At 29.6% G+C, this 19,067-nt stretch overlaps 1 protein-coding gene and 2 long non-coding RNA genes across 3 annotated transcripts; 2 read left to right on the plus strand and 1 right to left on the minus strand.

The window, feature by feature from the left end:
* Positions 1-4,760: 4,760 nt before the first annotated feature.
* Positions 4,761-6,137, plus strand: LOC132604420 (fruit-specific protein-like). Its single transcript, XM_060317919.1, has 2 exons — positions 4,761-4,915; positions 5,686-6,137. The coding sequence occupies exons 1-2, from the start codon at positions 4,846-4,848 to the stop codon at positions 5,889-5,891; spliced, it is 276 nt and encodes a 91-aa protein (XP_060173902.1). The 5' UTR covers positions 4,761-4,845; the 3' UTR covers positions 5,892-6,137.
* Positions 6,138-8,660: 2,523 nt separating this feature from the next.
* LOC132602655 (uncharacterized) lies at positions 8,661-9,878 on the plus strand. The gene is made up of 2 exons (XR_009567856.1): positions 8,661-9,050; positions 9,480-9,878. It is a non-coding gene; the product is annotated as an uncharacterized LOC132602655 (long non-coding RNA).
* A 5,700-nt stretch (positions 9,879-15,578) lies between these two features.
* Positions 15,579-18,480, minus strand: LOC132602656 (uncharacterized). Its single transcript, XR_009567857.1, has 3 exons — positions 18,033-18,480; positions 17,179-17,231; positions 15,579-15,726 (listed from the first exon to the last, which is right to left on the minus strand). It is a non-coding gene; the product is annotated as an uncharacterized LOC132602656 (long non-coding RNA).
* Positions 18,481-19,067: the final 587 nt, after the last annotated feature.

The following is a 19,067-nucleotide window of genomic DNA, read 5'->3' on the forward strand; positions in this document are numbered from 1 at the left end:
GTATAGTATGTGCAGCTAAATACTTGTTGCCCAGTTTATTTTCTTTTCTTTCCTTTTGAATGTTACTAAAGATAACTTCTTAAATCAATAATTTTCCACTTGCAGAACTGCATTCTTAATCTTCGAATGCATATATGTTGGTTTTATATCCCTGTCCTCATATCCCCTGTCTGATTTTTGTGGCATGGTATACCCCCCAAAACACCTGAAACCATATTGATCACTATGAGTGCCTTGATGATCTCTAAATAAAACCAGTAGAAATATCATCTTAGAATTTTGAAGGGATTTTTCTGGCTGCTACTGCCCTAATTTCCTAAGAAACAGACAGGATATACAAATGCCAATGCATCTTCGAATGGAGCCTACTGTTTGTTGCTATTTTTCTCTGAGAATCTGCTGCTGTCTCTCTTCTTCTTGATTGATAGTTATCCTCATGGAAGGCTATGGTTACTTGCTTAGGGCAGGCAGATGCTGTATATTTTGAGTCAAAATGCAATTGTATGTTTTGATATCTTTATTATCGTATGGGACTAACCCTGTATTAATGTAATCAGTAATGTAAAAAATGATTCCTTGTCTTGAATATTTGAGTACAGTTTGTATGCCACTGCTGTTAAGCCATGGTAGTAATTTGCATTTATATTTTTCGAGCTTATGCAGTCCTGAACTATGCTTATTGAATTCAAATCATATTTAGCTCAATTTAGTTAGTTGAAAAGGCTATCTACTTGCTTCTCCTAATGTTCCTGTCCAATCCACAAAGTATCCATAAATGATTTGTTATTAGCATAGTTGGTATGGTCTAGCAGATCACAAAATATGCTTAATAAGTTAAAGAGTATTCTAGATTTAAGTCTTAGTATTTTGCATGTATACAGTACTCTGGTTGAATTCATTAAAGATGTTAAGACTCATTAAAATGCTAATAGCATGTTGAAATGAACATCTTTGGTTCAGTACAAACCTATCTTTATCCAGTACCTGAAGCTTCATAATGCTTTCTTTCCCTTTCCACCTGACTGTGTACAGTATGTATAACTTGGATCCTTTCTGACAATTTAGACTAGCCTTTAAATGATATGTTTTGGGCAGAGTGCTGTTTATTTCCAAAAGAGGTATTATCGATAAGATATCTATCTTTATTAAGCCTAATACTGCCTGTTGAAACCACGAGACATATCAATTGATTTGAAGTGTTTGAGACTTTGTATGCTCCCTGTATGCCCTGTTTTCCTGAGTATGAAACTCTTGCCATCTAGTTAATGTTAGTTCAAATAATCATAAAATCCCAGAAAGTCTGGTTTCAATTAAAAAAAAAACTCTCATCGATGTTCTGCTAAATCTGGAAGGTTACCTGATCTGCTTTGCCTGATGAAATAATAAGTTTATGCCATATGATCATTCTTGTTGAATTTAAATTTGCTTGTGCATTCAAGGACATTGTATGAGTTGGAAGGTTATGTAATCTCGCATGATACTTTGTTTTGGTCTTGTGAAGGTTAAGGTCATTAGGTCTCACTAATGTGACTAAAAAATAATATCAAAGAGTGCTGATATGGTTTATTTGTTGTATACTGATCTGGTAGTTTGGCGTTGTCAAAATTGCTCATTGTTGTACCCTTGTGATCCCGTTGTATCTTTTGTACACCCTACATATATAAAACTTGTATATTTAGTATAGATATGAATACTACTCGTAAGGACTCAGAATTTCAAACCTCTATACTGAAAAATCCTTTGATTTGTGATTGACCACCTGGTACTTCGCCTGGGCACATTTCATTCTCTTTTACCCTTGTAACATGCTTGGGTTTGGATATGTTTTCCATCCTTATAATGTTGTCGTTTTAGATGAGCCTTAATAGGAATCTCTTTCATTTCACAAATATACCTAGGTATATATATAACATATATACAATCTGTGGAGTTGCTTTGAATTTTGTATCTTTATACGTTTAATCTTATTGATCGTATACTAATCCTTCTCCTTTCATTTTATGCATGACCATCGCATACGAGTCTGAGGGACTCGTCTCCTTCCGCGTTCGATGTTGGGCTAAAAGCCCAACAAAACCCTCTTACCGAGTCAACCCCCCATCAGATATATAAATGATTCTGGGCCGAGGCCCAGACAGCAGCAGCAGAGTCCAGTGATAAAAAAAATTTGCTGGGCCGAAGCCCAGTAGTGGCCCAGATCCAAAGAGATTGTTGGGCCGAAGCCCAACAGCAAACATCAATCTCAAAATGGGCCGAGCCCACTTAATTTTATTTATGCCTTTGCTTTATTTTATGCCTTTTAACTTGTATGTATTATTTGATTAACACTTTCATATTTTCTGCTCTTCCTTAGCTTAGTTGAACTATTGAGCTTAGCAATGGGTAGTTAGCTTAAAGAAGACTAATAATCAATCCTACGAGTTTATTTCTTTTCTTTTATGCTAAAATTATTTATGACTTCTAATATTATCTCATTCGGAATAACAGATTTGCAAAAGAGGCGCAACTATATGTCAATCAATATCCCGGCACTTCAGTATTTTTTTTACTCCTAAAATCAATCAATATCCCGGCATTTCAGTTTATTTATCAAAGGAAACTGCACAAACCCACTTTCTTTTTTACTTATGCGTCTTATTTTAATAGCATCATTATTTTAAAATCTTTGCAACATTTATAAGTTTATTTCTAAACGACATTTAAAGTTTCCTTTTATGCGAATCATTACATTTTCTACAAAATTTCGTTCTAAATAATTCTTTTATTTAAAACTTTAAACAATATTTATAAATCTCATGGTATTTGAAATCTCTTTTTATATAAATTATTATATTCTTTTTATAGTTTTTATTAGCATTTTATTTTAGAACCTTAGCAACATTTATAAACTTTTTATTTCAAATAGCATTCTAAAATCCCCTCTTGTGCGAATTACTAGTCCCATTTTAACAACATTATTATTTGAAGTCCTTTTTTTTTATAAAATGACATAAATTGTTATATTTTACAAGTCTTATCTGCACAAGCTATTTTCTTAAAATTTAAATACTATATCCAACATTGATTAATTAACCCAAGTTTGGTCGGATAACCGTAAGTTAACGGATTCTAAAGGATGCCTAACCCCTTCCCTTTAGGATAATATAGAACATTTACCTAGAATCACATTGGTTAAGCAGACCATTAACAAAGGTTTAGTTTTAACTTTACCTTAGTTAATATCTAGGTGTCCTAATTCACCGTTAAAATTAATTAGGTGACGACTCCTTAAAATAAACAAAGCAATATAGGAATCACCAATATGTTGTACTCCGCTCTAACCCGGTTAAAATGGGGTATAACACATATTTCATAAATCGACTTACAAAATTAATTCTATAAGTTGATCAAATCACCAATATAAGTATCTTAATTGACTTTAATTTTTCATGGTGCAATTTCCATTTTTCAAGCATCGTACATGTTGTATTTTTTCAAACTTCGATATATGAGCTAATTAACACACGAAAAGTGGTTTCGTATATATTAATCAGTTTTATTTGTAAAAAAATGAAAAGAAGTTTGAATTGTTGTAGTAATAAATTAAAATTGGTAAATATAATATAATTTCATTGAGAAAAAAGAATATGAGAATTCACTATAGAACGGGGAGAAAAATCTTATCTTGGCTTATAATATGCCACATCATGTTGAGATCAACTTTGCAATAAATTTCTCACTTAAAGTATCTATAAAAAGAGCGCCCCACTATAAATTTTTATCATATTTATAAAATACAGATTTGAAACTTTCCAAGTTACTATGAAACAACTCCTTAAATCATATAAATATTTTTTAATACGAAAGACGACAAAATTTAAAAAAAATATGAAAAATGTATATATAAAAAAAGAAGTAATAACGAATATTAGAAATGCATACCTAATATGTCACCTACTTTTTATTTTTCTTCCTCTAAAGCCTAGATTACTTTTAGTATTTTGTTTCTTAGTATAAATTATGCACTATTATGTTTCATAATACTTAAGATCATTTTCATTCTGTCAAATAAAATTATAAGAAAAGGAAAAAGGACAAAAAAGAAAAAGAAATGAAATAAAAAAGGTAAAAGATAATATGTGTTCCGTCTTTGATGGAATCAAATCCCTTAATTTCTAATATTTGCCTTTGTTTTCCCTTCCATTTATTTTTTTCCTTTCCTTAGTGTAATATATTTTTTCAGCTTAACTTAAGAAATTATCTCACTTGTAAAGCATTTAAACAATAAAATAAAAATTTAATACTACAGAATAGATTTTTATATTTCAAGAATATAGTACTAATTCCTAAGTAATTAACATAAAAATATATCCTGTCTTTTAAACAAAGAAAAATAAATTAGCTTAGAAATATTAGATGGCAAGAGAATGGTAAGTTATTTAAGATTTTGTTTTCCATATATATACACTATTGAAAGAAAAGAAAAGGAAGTAAAATTGAAAGGAAACCAAAATTAAAGGGAAGAAAATTTTGGCTTCTAAATACCAGAACCCGTCAATGACGAAATTAATTTTGTATCTTCTGTCTTACTCCTACTTCGTATAACATTTTAGACATATTATACATTTTGTATATAAAAGAGGAAAATGAAAAGAATACAACTTGCAAGGAAACGTACAAAGTTTGTTCATGCCTAAATTATGAAATAAGATAATAGCATATTATATTAGGAAATTGCTACTCACATGAAACACGCCATTGCCTAAAAGCCTATATATATGGCCTTTCATCAAAAAAGAAAATGTACTCACACTCAATTAGTTCTTCTTCTCAACAATATAATCAAATAGTCCAAATTGTGGTATCATGGCTAGCAAGTGTCAATCTCACAAGCTAGCTAACCTTTTTGGCATTCTCCTAGTAGCAGTACTGGCTGGTCAGTAGCTTCATCATCCCTAATTTACATCATCCCCTCCCTCCCCCCCCTCCCCCCCCCCCCTCTTTTTTTTTCCCCAAAAGTTTACCATACTGGTGTGTGGTTAGGCCTGAATCCCTACCTGTGTATTCCATAAATTATAAGTACATGAATGAGGACATAAACCTTAGTTCGTTATTACAAAATAAAATTGGAATTAGTTCCGAATTTCGTCGCCAATCTATCGCTAAATAGCTCGCAATTAATATTTTTTTAATAATCTCTCGCTAATTCGTTGCTAAATAGAATTAGGGACAAATTTTTGCTATTTAGCTATAGAATTTGTCTACACTAATTTTTGCTTTTTTAGTAGTGATTTTTATATTGCTTATATTATGTTTTCAATAATTTGACTGATGATCATGTTATGTGGCCCTGACCTTCTTGATGATTGGTGTACCGGTGTTGCCCTTAATTTAATCATATAATAGTGCATCTTTATTCACTACAAAAAAACAAAAATAAAAAAATGTAATTAGCTACGAATTTCGTCTCTAATTAATATGTCGCTAAAGTTCTCGTAGCTATCAAAACTTTTGATAATATGCCACTAGTATATCGCTATATAAGATAGGCGACGCATTTTGCTGTTTAGCTACAAAATTTATCCATCCTTAATTCCTGTTTCTAATTAGCAGTAATTTTTATATAGCTTACATTATAGTTTTTCAATAATTTAACTGACCATTATGTTAACTGTGATGCTTTGTGCACCGGTGTTGCCCTTTCAGTTCATACATTTTGGTCTTCAAACACGGGAGCAATGGCTGTGCGAGACCTACCATTTGAATTTGAAGTGTTTGAGCAGATTCTACTCCCAGATCTTACCATAAAAAGTTGTGGCTCTGTTTGTAATACTGATGAGGACTGCAAACCACTTCAAGTTTGTTCAAGTTGTCGCTGGAGTTTGAGGGGAAGATTGGCTTGCATCCTTTAGAGCAAATCCACTTGAAGGCCTCATATATATATGTATAATATTTTTGTCACAATTGTAAGATAAAGAATAAGTGACTACTCGTACCGTACTATATATCTATCGTTCTGAATAAATAAATGTAACGGATATCATCTAGATCTCCTACTAAGGTTAGTATCGATCTTTCATGATCCGTCACATCACATGTATTATGTATTATTTCCTTATTTCAATTTGTTTGAATCTATTTCGTTTTTAATCTGTCTAGACACGTAATTTTGATCCTCCCCGAGTTATTTTACACGATTTTTAACATTAAATATTTCTTTTTGGCTTAATCTTGCTTTTTTTCGAATTTTATCTCATTTTAGTAATTTTGTTGTGGAAATAAAAAATATAAAGATAAAGAGAAAATTTTCAAAAAAGTATTTTTTTTTCCTTTTTAATCAGGTTTAAATGTATAAGTTTTATTTTTTCTTAATCTAAAATTAGGTGGCTAAAATACTTATAAGTGTATTTAGATTTTTATTAAAACAAAAATAAAATGAAAAAGAGGACCAACCAAAAGTTCCACCTCATAAGATTCTTTCCAACAAACTAATTTCTTCCACTCTATTTTACAATGCACGTTTCATACACACCTCACATATACCATCACACTTTGAGCATATTCCATACGTAGGGCCCACTTGAATTTTTTTTCTCACTACTTCACAATATATACACACATCACAGAAAAAGACAAAAGAGAAAAACAGATTTTAACGGGGAACTACTACTACAACAACCTATCAGCTGGCAGATGAGACGAAAAGCATATGATATTTCTTTTTCATCTTTCATTGTCTAGTAATATTTGAAATCAGCCGCAGCCTAACACATTAATAATCAGCCATAGATAGCCATGGATTTAGTTTTCTAAAAAAACCTATGAGCTAAGAAAGGATAGTAGCTAAAAAAATAAAGAATCAGTTGCCATATAAAAGACCAGGTTTTTCCACCGTTCTACACCAATACACCACATGCACTAACTATCGAATACACACATACACGGCTATGTGAAACCACCGGTATTCAAGTGAAAAATTCATCAAAATAGACAATGAACCACCTCAAACAGACCTGTTTGGGTTAATTTATCATTGGTCGAGGTTGAGGTCTTGTTCGTCAAGGTCCGTCGGAGCTCTGGTCGAGGTCCCATCCGGCTAAAGGTTTTGCTTGAAGTCGAATGTTAAGGCATAACTAAAAGTAGGGGTGTACATGGACCGGGTTGGTTCGGATTTTTTAAACACCAAACCAAACCAATCGCGTCGGGTTTTTAAATTTATACACCAAACCAAACCAATAAAATTCGGGTTTTTCAACCTCGGGTTGTCTCGGGTTATTCGGTTTTCTCGGGTTTTTCGGATTTTTTTTTTAGGAATAGTCTTGATACAATACATATAACTTTTACTTCAAATATTTCCATCCTAGTAAGATACAACTATATAATTAAGGTGTTTCTTAAGAAAATAACACAAAATGTGAGAAGAGTGATGACATTATATTAAAATATTCAACAAAAACTAATAAAATCGATTAAAATAAATATTGTTAATTAACAAGCCATAAAAAAAATGACCATAATCTAAAATTACTAAGTCATGCTAAAATAAGCACGACTAATAAGTATTAATTACATGACAAAGAAAAAAAACTTAAGTTATGTATTTTCACTCTCTAAACTAATTATGCAAAACTAAAGAATAAATATCCAACATTATTGTCATTCCTAGTGGTAAATTGAATTTCTTTTGTTAGCGTTAGTGTTGAGCTGGTTTTGGTTTGAACTTTATTTGAGTTACAAATATCCATAGGATATAAAACTTATTGACATTCAAAATTCTAAGTTCAAACTTGAATAATAGGATAATAGATAAAAAAAACTACGAAAAAATAAAAGAAATATTTATAAATTCCATTACAAATAAATATTTTTATGTATAAAATATTTTAAAAATTGAATACATGTAATGTCGGGTTGGTTTGGTTCGGTTTGACTTTTTTTAGTTAAAACCAAACCAAACCAATTATGATCGGGTTTTTTTTCTCAACACCAAACCAAGTCAAACCAAATCACTAGTCGGGTTTTTTTCTCGGTTTGACTCGGTTTGTCGGTTTGGTGCGGTTTGTCGGTTTACTTTGTACACCCCTAACAAAAAGTATGCCCCATAAAGCGGAACTTTTCCTTAAGATATATATATATGTGTGTGTGTCTCAAGGCAAAGTCTGCCCCCTCCGGCATAACTTTAGTTTTTCCTTAAGGATTGTATGCCGGATCCGGCATACACTCCCCCCAGCCTTCCTTGCAAAATTATTTTTTTATTTTATGCCTGAGCGGGGTTCGAACCCAGAATCTCGAGTATCCATGCGAAGAGCAAAACTTAAAGAACACAAATATGAGGAGCAAAATTTAAAGACCACCCCAAAAGAAGGGCAATCCGTGCAAAAAAATGCTTGAGTAAAAGCTTTAACTATGGCCCATAACACTCCCCTAGTCCCAATAATGTTCATATTTAAAGATTTGCATCAAATAGCTGAATATTGGAAGTGGATGGACCAAATCCTCATATGGTAATTGTCTCGTTGAGCAAAGAGTACCCTCCTTGAGTAAAAGCTTTTACCTTGAGTAAATTCTTAAGGTAAATATAAGAATTTATCAAAATTACTAAGCTGGATCGAACTCATATCTTAAACACTGCCCCTGAAACCTCTTCTTATATAGGGTCTTTCACTTGAGCAAATGGCAGGCGAACCAATAAGAATTATAATGGAATGATAAGTACTCTTTTATTCTGGGCTTAAGTCATTCGCGGCAACTAGTGCTTTCTATAATTAAAAAAATGTCAGTCATTCTCGGATGCTTTACTAGCAGCCGGAGAGAGAGAGAAAAATATATACGGGGACACTAGCCGTGCATATTACACATATATATTTTAAGAGAAACATCTCTATATTTAAGCAATTTTAAAGCCTATATATACGTGGCCTTTCATCAAGCAAGAAAATGCACTCGCACTCAATTAATTAGCTCTTCTTCTCATCACAAGCAGCAGAGTCCAAACTCAGTGAACATGGGTAAGGAGTGCCTATCTCACAAGCTCTCTTTCTTTTTTGGAATTCTCCTTGTGACACTCACTGGTTTGTAACTTCTTCATCATCTTTTTTAGTTTATCTCAAAATAAATATTACACTTTTATATTAAAAAATATTTCAGATTTAATGCTAAGACTTTATTAGATTATAAATTTCAAATATCTTACATTTTTTTTTTCAAAAAAAAAAAAAATTCAAGATCAATCAAATGATATCACATACCGGAATCAAAGGAGCATAATTTTGTATATTCCTTATATTTATTTCATGCCATAAGTTTTTTAAAAAATAAATAAATAAATAAATTTCGTGCTCAATCAGAAGGTGTCTTATAAATTGAAAAGGAGGAATAATTTATTATTTTATATTTATATTTTTATTATATTATCTAAAAATTATTGCGTATCACAAATTTCAAGAATCTCACTTTTGTTCTTAAATGACTTCAGTAAAATAGTACTCTATATATTGCAGTTAATTCACTTTGGTCCTCAAACACTAAAGCGATTGCTTTGCGAGACCTACCTTTAGAAGTACAAGTGATTGAGCAGATGGTACTTCCAGAACTGAGCTATACTGTTCATTGTTTTGCGCAATGTGAAAATAATTGGGATTGCAGAAAATTGCTAGACTGCGGGTATTGTCGAAAGCCGAATTATAGGTCACCAATTAAGATATGTTTGACTCCATGTTGACCCATTTTAATATATTTCATATGATAAAATGTGTTTTTATTAATCTTTTTAGTTTTACCTACTCCTAATTCTGAGCTTTGTGTCACTTGTAAGATCAGAGGCGGGGATTTAAATTTAATGTGTTTTGAATTTTAGAGCGATAATTTAAAGTGTTAATAATTGAGTCCTAAATTTAATATATTGTGCATATTTAATAAATTTCTAAAACATATATATTTGAGTAAAAGTTACTTAATTCAGCTGAACTCGCATCTGAACGTTTATCGTTGTTCGAGTGTTAAGATATATAACATAAATGACTATCTATTTTTCTGAATGAATATGTGATGATCTATGCTACTCGGACTCTACAAAAATATTAACAAATGTGTGTTAAATCTTCACTTTTAAAGGATCTGATTTGAGTGAGGCAATATTTCTGAAGGTCTGAGCAACACAGGTGACAACATTAGTAATTCAGTAAACATGTTTCTAAGAAGATTTACAAATCCATCAAACAGGACAATATATATATATATATATATATATATCGTCCTGTTAATTACCATTTACGAAGTCAGTAGAACTTTAACACAATTTTGTTAAGTGCTTGTACAGTAAAGCCGTCATTAATTAAGATAAAACTTATGGATCGAAGAAAAGTCGCCGTTAAAATAATGTATTTTTAGGACTCTCTACAGTCTACATAGAGCTAGTGCGTTCTATAACCAATTCAGAGTGCACGTGGACACTATAGAAACGGATAATATATGTTGTAGGAGAGGTATTTTTGTATATTTGGACAATTATATATTACTAGTTTTAGTTCCTGCGCGATGAGCGGCCGTAGCAAAAAGTAGTAGTAATCACATTTTTACTATAGTTAATTTGGCCCTTTAAGCGGAGGCATCAAATCTAATTGCTTCAATATCCAAATTGACATTTCTACTGCAACTATTTATTTTCTCTTTACAAGTCAATTTCTAATGCTCCTCCTATACGTGAAAAATAACTTAAAAGTTGTTAGAATAGTGCTCCTTCTACATGAAAATAGCAACTTACAAAATAATAATGAGATGAAAAATAATTGTCAACTTTAATTTTAAATTCCTAAAGTGAGTTATTTTGGAATAACTATTTTGAGTTAAAGTGATTGTTCATTTCAAAAGTGGGAGTGTTGAACATATCAAATTATGAAGTTACTTATTTGATCACGTTATATCATATTGATTTAACAAAAGTCTAATACTCATCTTGTTTCTTAAATATACTATCATGCTCGATGCAATGTACCCAATCACATAATTAACCGCTAAGGAAAAATTGACATTGAACTAAAATGCTTGAATGAGAATCATCTATTGCTACTCAGAAACTACAAAACAACTCTTTTCAACGTAATCTTGTTTCACAATTTCTCTCCCACCTAGCTGACAAATGAGTCCCAATACCAAGATAAGAAAAGTTATATTTCAATTCAAATTCAAAAACATTTTCCTTCAAAAATATAGAGATACTCTACTGTTTTTCTTGTACAGATTTTTCTTTTATAGATTCAAAATTTATTTTTTAATGTTGGATTCCATATATCAGTAAATAACTCGACAGGATAGGCTACGGAAACTGTAAATGTCCATTTAATTGGAATTATTTAGCTGGAGTATGTAGAGATTACTACATCTCATTTTATTATACCCGTTTGGCTATAAGAATTATTAAATTTTTTCTAAAATTCTTTTTCAATTTATTTGAAAATCATTGTTTGGTTATAAAAATTCCAAATATAATAATTTTAAATACAAAAATTCTAAGTTGTATTTGGAATTTGAAAAACATCAAAAAATTTATTTTCACTTTCAGTATATTCGAACAACTAATTTTTTTTTTTGGAAAAACTATAACCAAACACGACTCCATCTTTATCTCCGACTTCAAAAATTTCAAATAAAATAAAAAATATTTGATTTCTACGGCCAAACACCTACTAAGTCTAATCCTTTCAAATTCAAAAACGTATTTATGTTTCAACTTAAGTTAAAAGATTTTTATCTTCCCATTCAAATTCAAGACCTTATATCTTTTAAATTTAAAACCCATATGTTTCAAATCAAATAGTTTTACCTACCTTTCGGTATAAGATTCAATCTCATCTAAATTCAAATAATTATTTTTCAAGAACTTAATGCAATAAAAGAACAAAAAGCTTGTTGTTTTTGTACTCTTTAGAAGAGCCAGTTTATTCGTCCGTTTTTTTATATTAAATTGTAGGCCCCACTTATGTTTAATTCCCCACTCATATATATTAAACAAATTATATTAAATTGTAGGCCCCACTCATGTTTAATTCCCCACTCATATATATTAAACAAAACAACTATTATTAAACAAAACAATTAATATTAAAAAAAAATGTGGGCCACATAATTTTAAGGTGTATATATATCCGTTCCAATTTTTTTGTCAAAAAAAGTTATGAGCCCCACATGTATTAAACAATAATTAATATTAAAAAAATAGTACAAATTAATAATGTCCAAAAAAAATTGCCCCCAAATTAAAAAATCAAACAATATTTATGTAATTTTCAAAGTATCTCATTAAGTCAATAATGATAGATTCATTGCCACGTGCGTTTTCGTAGCAAACACTAATATAATAAAATTTTAAATACGGAGCACAAATTACAATGTTATATTAATCGTGTTTTGAACATAGTATCCCACGTGTGTATATATATATATATATATATATATATATATATTATATGCATAAAAATAATGCAAACTAATAATGTTCAAAAGGGTTGGCTCCATACTAAACAACACCAAGCAATATAAAAAAGGGAAAACTATGTATATATACATGTTAAGGAGAAATATTTACGAAACGTAACGATAGTTTTCCTTATTTACAAAACATAACGATATATTACGCAACATGACGGATTTTCATATATTTTTTGTTTTTTATTTTTTTTTCCAGAAAATATATATATTTTTTATAAAAAAAATATTTTTTATATATATTTTTTTATTTTTATTTTTCTCAAAGGATTACAAAATTACCTCAAATTTCTGTGTATGAAAGTTGTATGAAATATGTATGTGTGGGCGAAATTTTTAATATAATTTTCATATACAAAATTTTGAACGAAAACTTTAAGCCTTGAATATTGTATGAAAATTGTTACAATGTTATTGTAGTTATATTAATTTTCCAGAAACCTAATATGAACTTTACATACAAAAAATGTGAATGAAATTCTAAGTCTTGAGGGAGATATACACATTTCATACTATTCTCATGCATAAAATTTTGAGCGTAATGTTTAAGCTTTGATCAAGATATACACATTTCATACGTTCTTAATACATAAAATTTGAGCGAATTTTTTAAGCCTTGAGCAAGATATACACATTTCATACATAAAAATTTGAGCGATTATTTTAAGTCTTGAATATTGTATCAAAGTTGTATACAATGTTATTGTAGTTGTATTAATTTTACAGAAATCTAACATGAATTTTATATACGGTAATGTGAGCGAAATTTTAAGACATGAGCAAGATACAAATTTCATATTGTTTTTATACACACAATTTTGAGTGAATTTTTTAAGCCTTGAACGAGATATACACATTTCATACATTTTTCATACCGTTTTCATACACTAAATTTTTAGCAAACTTTTTAAGTCTTGAGCGAGATATACACATTTCATACAACTTTCATACATAAGTTTGTGAGCGAAAAAAAATATTAATTTTTTTAAAAAAATATTTTTTTAAAAAATAAAGCATGTTTTGTATAGGATTTGTAATGTTATGTTTTGTAAATATAAAAGTATCGTCACGTTTCGTAAATATTTCTCCTTAAGATGTATATATATGTCAAAGACCCTATAAAAAATAAAATTAAAAAAAACTATATAAAGCATGGGTTTAGACCCATGCTTCGTCGTCCGTTGTCCCTTAAAAAAAAGGAGTGGGCTCCATACTAAATAACACCGAGCAATAAAAAACAGGAAGAAAAAAGTGGAACTCACCATCTCCAAACTCATGGGAAAAAAAAAGTGAACCCTATATTATCAAAATCAAGCAATATAAAAAATAAAATAAAAAGTGAACCCCATATTAAAAAAATATAATGTTAAAAAAAAGTGTTGGCTTTGTATTCATAACAAACACTAATATAATAAAGTTTTAGATATGGAGCACAAACTACAATGTTATATTAATCGTATTTTGAATATAGTATATGTATATATATTATATGCATAAAATAGTACAAACTAATAATGTCCCAAAAAAAAAAGTGCATCCCATAAAGGTTGTAACTCATACTAAACAACATCAAGCAATATAAAAAAAAATAAAAAAATTGGGACCCACCATCTCCAAACTCACTGTAAAAAAAAAAAAAAAAAAAAAAAAGGTGAACGCCATATTAATAAAAGCAAACAATATCAAAAAAAAAAAGTGAACACCATATTAAAAAAAATAATGTGAAAAAAAGTGCAGACTTTGTATTCGTAGTTAACACTAATATACTAAAGTTTTAGATACGGAGTACAAATTACAATTTTATATTAATCGTGTTTTGAACATAGTGTGTGTGTATATATATATATATATATGCATAAAAATAGTGCAAATTAATAATGTAAAAAAAAAAGCGCACTCCATATTAAAAAATCAAACAATAGTCATGTAATTTCCAAAGTATCTCATTAAGTCAATAATGGCGGATTCATTGCCACGTGCGTATCAATCCATTAGTGGGAGCAAATAAAATTATTTTTCTTCAAAAAGTTAAGTAGTCAAACCATACAGTTTTTTTTGTTTTTTTTTTATATTAGCCTGAGATCTAATCTAGATATTAAACTGTTATATTTGTTATTCCACTATGTCATTTATTTGTTATGTTCGGTAAAATAAATATACTTAAAATATTTATACTTTAAAATAACATAGAATTTAATTACTTTTTTTATTTTTATTCCTACTCTAATAAATGTGAAAAGAGATTAATGTTGTAAAAACAAATATATCAAATGGAGATCAAATAATGACTAAGGTAAATTACTCAAATTATAATTCTAATCGACGTTTTCTTAAAAATTCATGCAAAAGACAACATGACAAGTAAAATGAGATAAAAAATAATAAGTATTTTACACCTTTAAATTAATCGAATTAAAATTGAAAGTATCAACTGATGCTTAAATATTGCTATTGTTTTATCTCAAAGAGAGGAAAATAGTTTCCTTTTAAACAAGTCTTCTCTTTTAAAAAATATTAATAAATTTGCCGATTTTGTATTCGTAACAAACATTAATATAATAAAATTTTAGATACGGAGCACAAACTACAATTATATATATATATATATATATATATATATATATATATATATATATATATATCTATTCAAAGATAACTACATACACATAAATGCATTATAATGTAAAGTGTTGAGCCCGTGCGCAGCACGGGCATAGACCGTCTAGTACATACACAATTTCGGCCTCATGAAATATGTGAAAGTATACATTACACTTTCACCATGTAAGATTATACAAACTTTTTCACCATGGTTAAAGAATGTACAATAATGAGAAGAAAGGATCTACAAATTGAAATGCATAACATAGAGATTTTTTTTAATGATTGATCAGTCAAATCCTTTGTTGTCAACACCCTTTATCTCGATATAAGTAGAACAAAAATCAATATTTGACAGCCCTTTTAACGCAATACTAATAAAATCTAAAAAAATTCACAACACCAAACTTAATGAATAATAGAGAAAAGCTACATAAGATTTTGATGGAAAAAGAATATGTAAGTCATAGAACATATCAGCACTAAAACTCACCCAAGCACGATGAACAAACTCATAAACAACACCAACTTTAAATAAAGTAATTCCATTAGAATTTAGCAAACATGTACATGACAAATATTCAATAAGTAAAGCCATGATCAAAACGAAATCTTGGATCGCATGTTCTCAACCCTTCGCAATGCATTCAGGACTTGATGAATCTGTTGAACGGAAGCAGGCATATTCAATAAATAATCAGAGATGGACGTATTTATAATGCAGATGAAGATTTTATCATAATATTTCTGTCAGTCTAAATCAGGGAAATGTGGGAATAGGGAATATATACGTGCAAGTGGGATTTGGGATCATGGGAGGAGGGGGTAGTTATAACCGTATGTGTATATCTTTAAATTGCTGCATAAATTCTAGGCAAGAAAAAAGGAAGTTTACGCCATAACTGCTACGTCATAAAAAGAGTTACAATTTTTTTTTATAAATATAGAACATAATAGAGACAATAGGGATTAAAACCAATATATATATATATATAGAAAGAAGATAAGTATGGATTCCTAAATTTTAGCACCTTTTTCTTGAGCAGTGCAAATGGCCTTTTGATATATATCAATCGACAGTCTGTTTTTTTTTAAAATTAATATTTCAAAACTCCAAATCAAATTATACACATGTATCAACCTGCTTACGCCACTTGGCTTAATGTGATGCTGTTGCCTCTTTATATATAGATGTCATTATGTGGCCTTTCATCAAGCAAGAAAACTCACTCACAATTAATTAGCTCTTCTTCTCAACAATTAGCTAAGAACTAATTAATCAACTCTGTTAACATGGCTAAAATGTCAGAAATGTCACACAAATACGACTTTTTCAAATGGTAATAAAAAATATTACAACAAATTTAAAAAAATTACATAAATACAACTTATTCAAAATTTTAACTTCTTAATTACAAAAATACAACATTTTACATTCCTAAAATATTAATAATACTTAATTTTTGGAGTTACTACCATTAATGCATATCTACTTTTTACTTTCTCTTTCTTTCAAAATCATTAGAATGTAATTTTCCAAATAAACAAAATAAAATCAACTTCAAATCCCATATTCCATCTACCATTTTAAAAAGACTTTTTTTTTCTTTTGTTTTCTCCTTTTGTTTTCTTATTTTTTTTTAATTTCACTTGATGATGATTCAATTATTTTTTTGTGACTAAAAGAAATTATTTGAATATATTAATATTAAGAAAAGTACATGAAATGCTATTGTATATGGAAACTAGGTAATTTACCCGCGCTTCGCGCAGTCATAAATGGCCTTATAAAATTTGCAATTAATTCTCTCCTAATATTATGATATTTACAATAACAAAAAGGTAAATTTATTAAAAAAATTTAAAAAATTCCTACAAAATTAGAAGATTTGACACTATCACATATCTCATAAACCCCTTTTAAATCACATAACTCTTTCCATTTTGATCAATTTTATTTACTACATATTTTTCAATTGTCATTTTTGTTCCTTAATGTATTGCTTCTCCATTTTGAACAATTTGTATTGCTTCTCAATTTTGAACAGTCTTTCATGAAATAATCAAATATTGATATACACGAGAAGTATAAAAAAATAATAATTCATGACTCACACTACTCGCATTCCCAAGAACTTCATGATGTGAAGGCTACCTAAAATCATCACCTATAAAGATTAATGATCAGTTTAAATAAGTTAGCTCGGTTAATAAGCAGCATGAAATAATTATGACTAAAACTTAAGTTAATGACAATCTTTATTGGAAAACACCGAGCACATGCAACGTCCTTCGAATAACTTTTACCTTTCAGATCATCGTTGAAATTTTAGCATTAGTCCTCTGGCTAATGAGGAAATAATGTAGATAAGGGAAAGGCAAAAATAAAAAATAAAAAATGAAGAGGACAGAAAAAGACAAATAAATTGATTTCAATAAACATCCGCGTTGTATTTTTCCAAAAAAATCAAAATCTTATCAACAATTCAACAAATTAAAGAAAAGTTGAATAGCTAAAGTGTAGTAAAAGCAGGTTAAATATATAATGAAATAGAAAACAAAGTAAAGGAAAATAAATCGATGCAGTTAAAATCTTGAAGCTCGAGTGAAAATAAGGAACAATCCAAATACCAACTTACTTACAAATTACAATTGCATCTTAATAATTTTGTATCTTGTATCAAGGTCCCCAATATGCCACGAAGCTAAGTTAATAATTTTCCAACCATTTAACAAATTGCAATTGCATCTTGGTAATTTTGTATCATATAAGAGGGTCCCCCACGAAGCAGCTATATTAGTTTTCCCTACCATTTAACAATCATCCATCAAGCTAGGGGGTGGGGGTGGGGGAGGGGGGTAGCCTTGTGTTATTGTCCCTGGTAGCTTGCCTCGATGTCTTGGTGGACAATCATGGTTGGTTGATTGAGACCAAGTTAAAATAGGGTGCGGAGAAAAAAATAACTCACTAAAGATTGATTTTGAATATCGACGAGCCTCTTCCTTTTTTCCTCCCTTTCACCATTTTTTCTTTGGCCTCTGAGTCTCCTCCCCATTGTTTTATTCGGTCCTCCGCAAGGAAAGCATGTATCAGATGACCAAATTGAAAATAGTCAGTGTCTCTTTTCAATATGATATTAGTTCTGTGATGAGTGGCAAATACTTACACAATCAGGTCATTTCAAAGGTAATGGCACATAAATATTATTCAACATGATGGGAAATATTGTACTAACAACTTATTAGTATGGGTTAAATTACATTGCTAATGTAAAAAATAATTACTCAAGGAGTGTATTATAACTTAACAAAACAACAATTTTGATTTTGATGTGTGCTTACCTCCTTGTTCCAATTAGTTCAAAGGACCATCATGATGAAGACCCATTTTGAATAGTCATATCTGCAAATTGTGAGTGCTATCAACAGGAAAGTCTTTTCAAGTGAAGACAAAAAATCATACCTTAACACCAATTCTTTATTTGAATGGTTGTAACCATTCAATTAACTTAAAGTTAGGCATTTTTTACTATTCCAACCGTTACATTCTGATTATTAGAAGGACAATAATTTATTTAAGGAGAGAGAGAGAGAGTAAGTAAGGAGGATGAAAGAAGTGACCCTTGGGTTTTTACAATTGTCTACTCCAATTGTCTGTTGGCTTTTAACTAATTGTTAAGTGATATGCAAAGTGATGCCTTTTGGTTGTGTCCTTTGGATTGTGTCTAATTATTATGACTTTTGAGTTTTCAATATACAACACATATTAAATGCGAAAATCAGGGAAAAATTTAAAAAATTGAGAAAATAAATAAATGGATTTCTTGGCTTTAGAGAGCGCTACGTCACCGGGCTTATGTCCTGCAATTATATATATATATATATATATATATATATATATATATATATATATATATATATATATATATATGGTATAAGAAATGTACATGAAAATATGCCTTAAAAAGTATATGGTATATCCAAATTAGTATATTTAACTGAAA

This window comes from Lycium barbarum, chromosome 7, assembly GCF_019175385.1.
Source record: "Lycium barbarum isolate Lr01 chromosome 7, ASM1917538v2, whole genome shotgun sequence".
Taxonomy (NCBI): Eukaryota; Viridiplantae; Streptophyta; class Magnoliopsida; order Solanales; family Solanaceae; genus Lycium; species Lycium barbarum.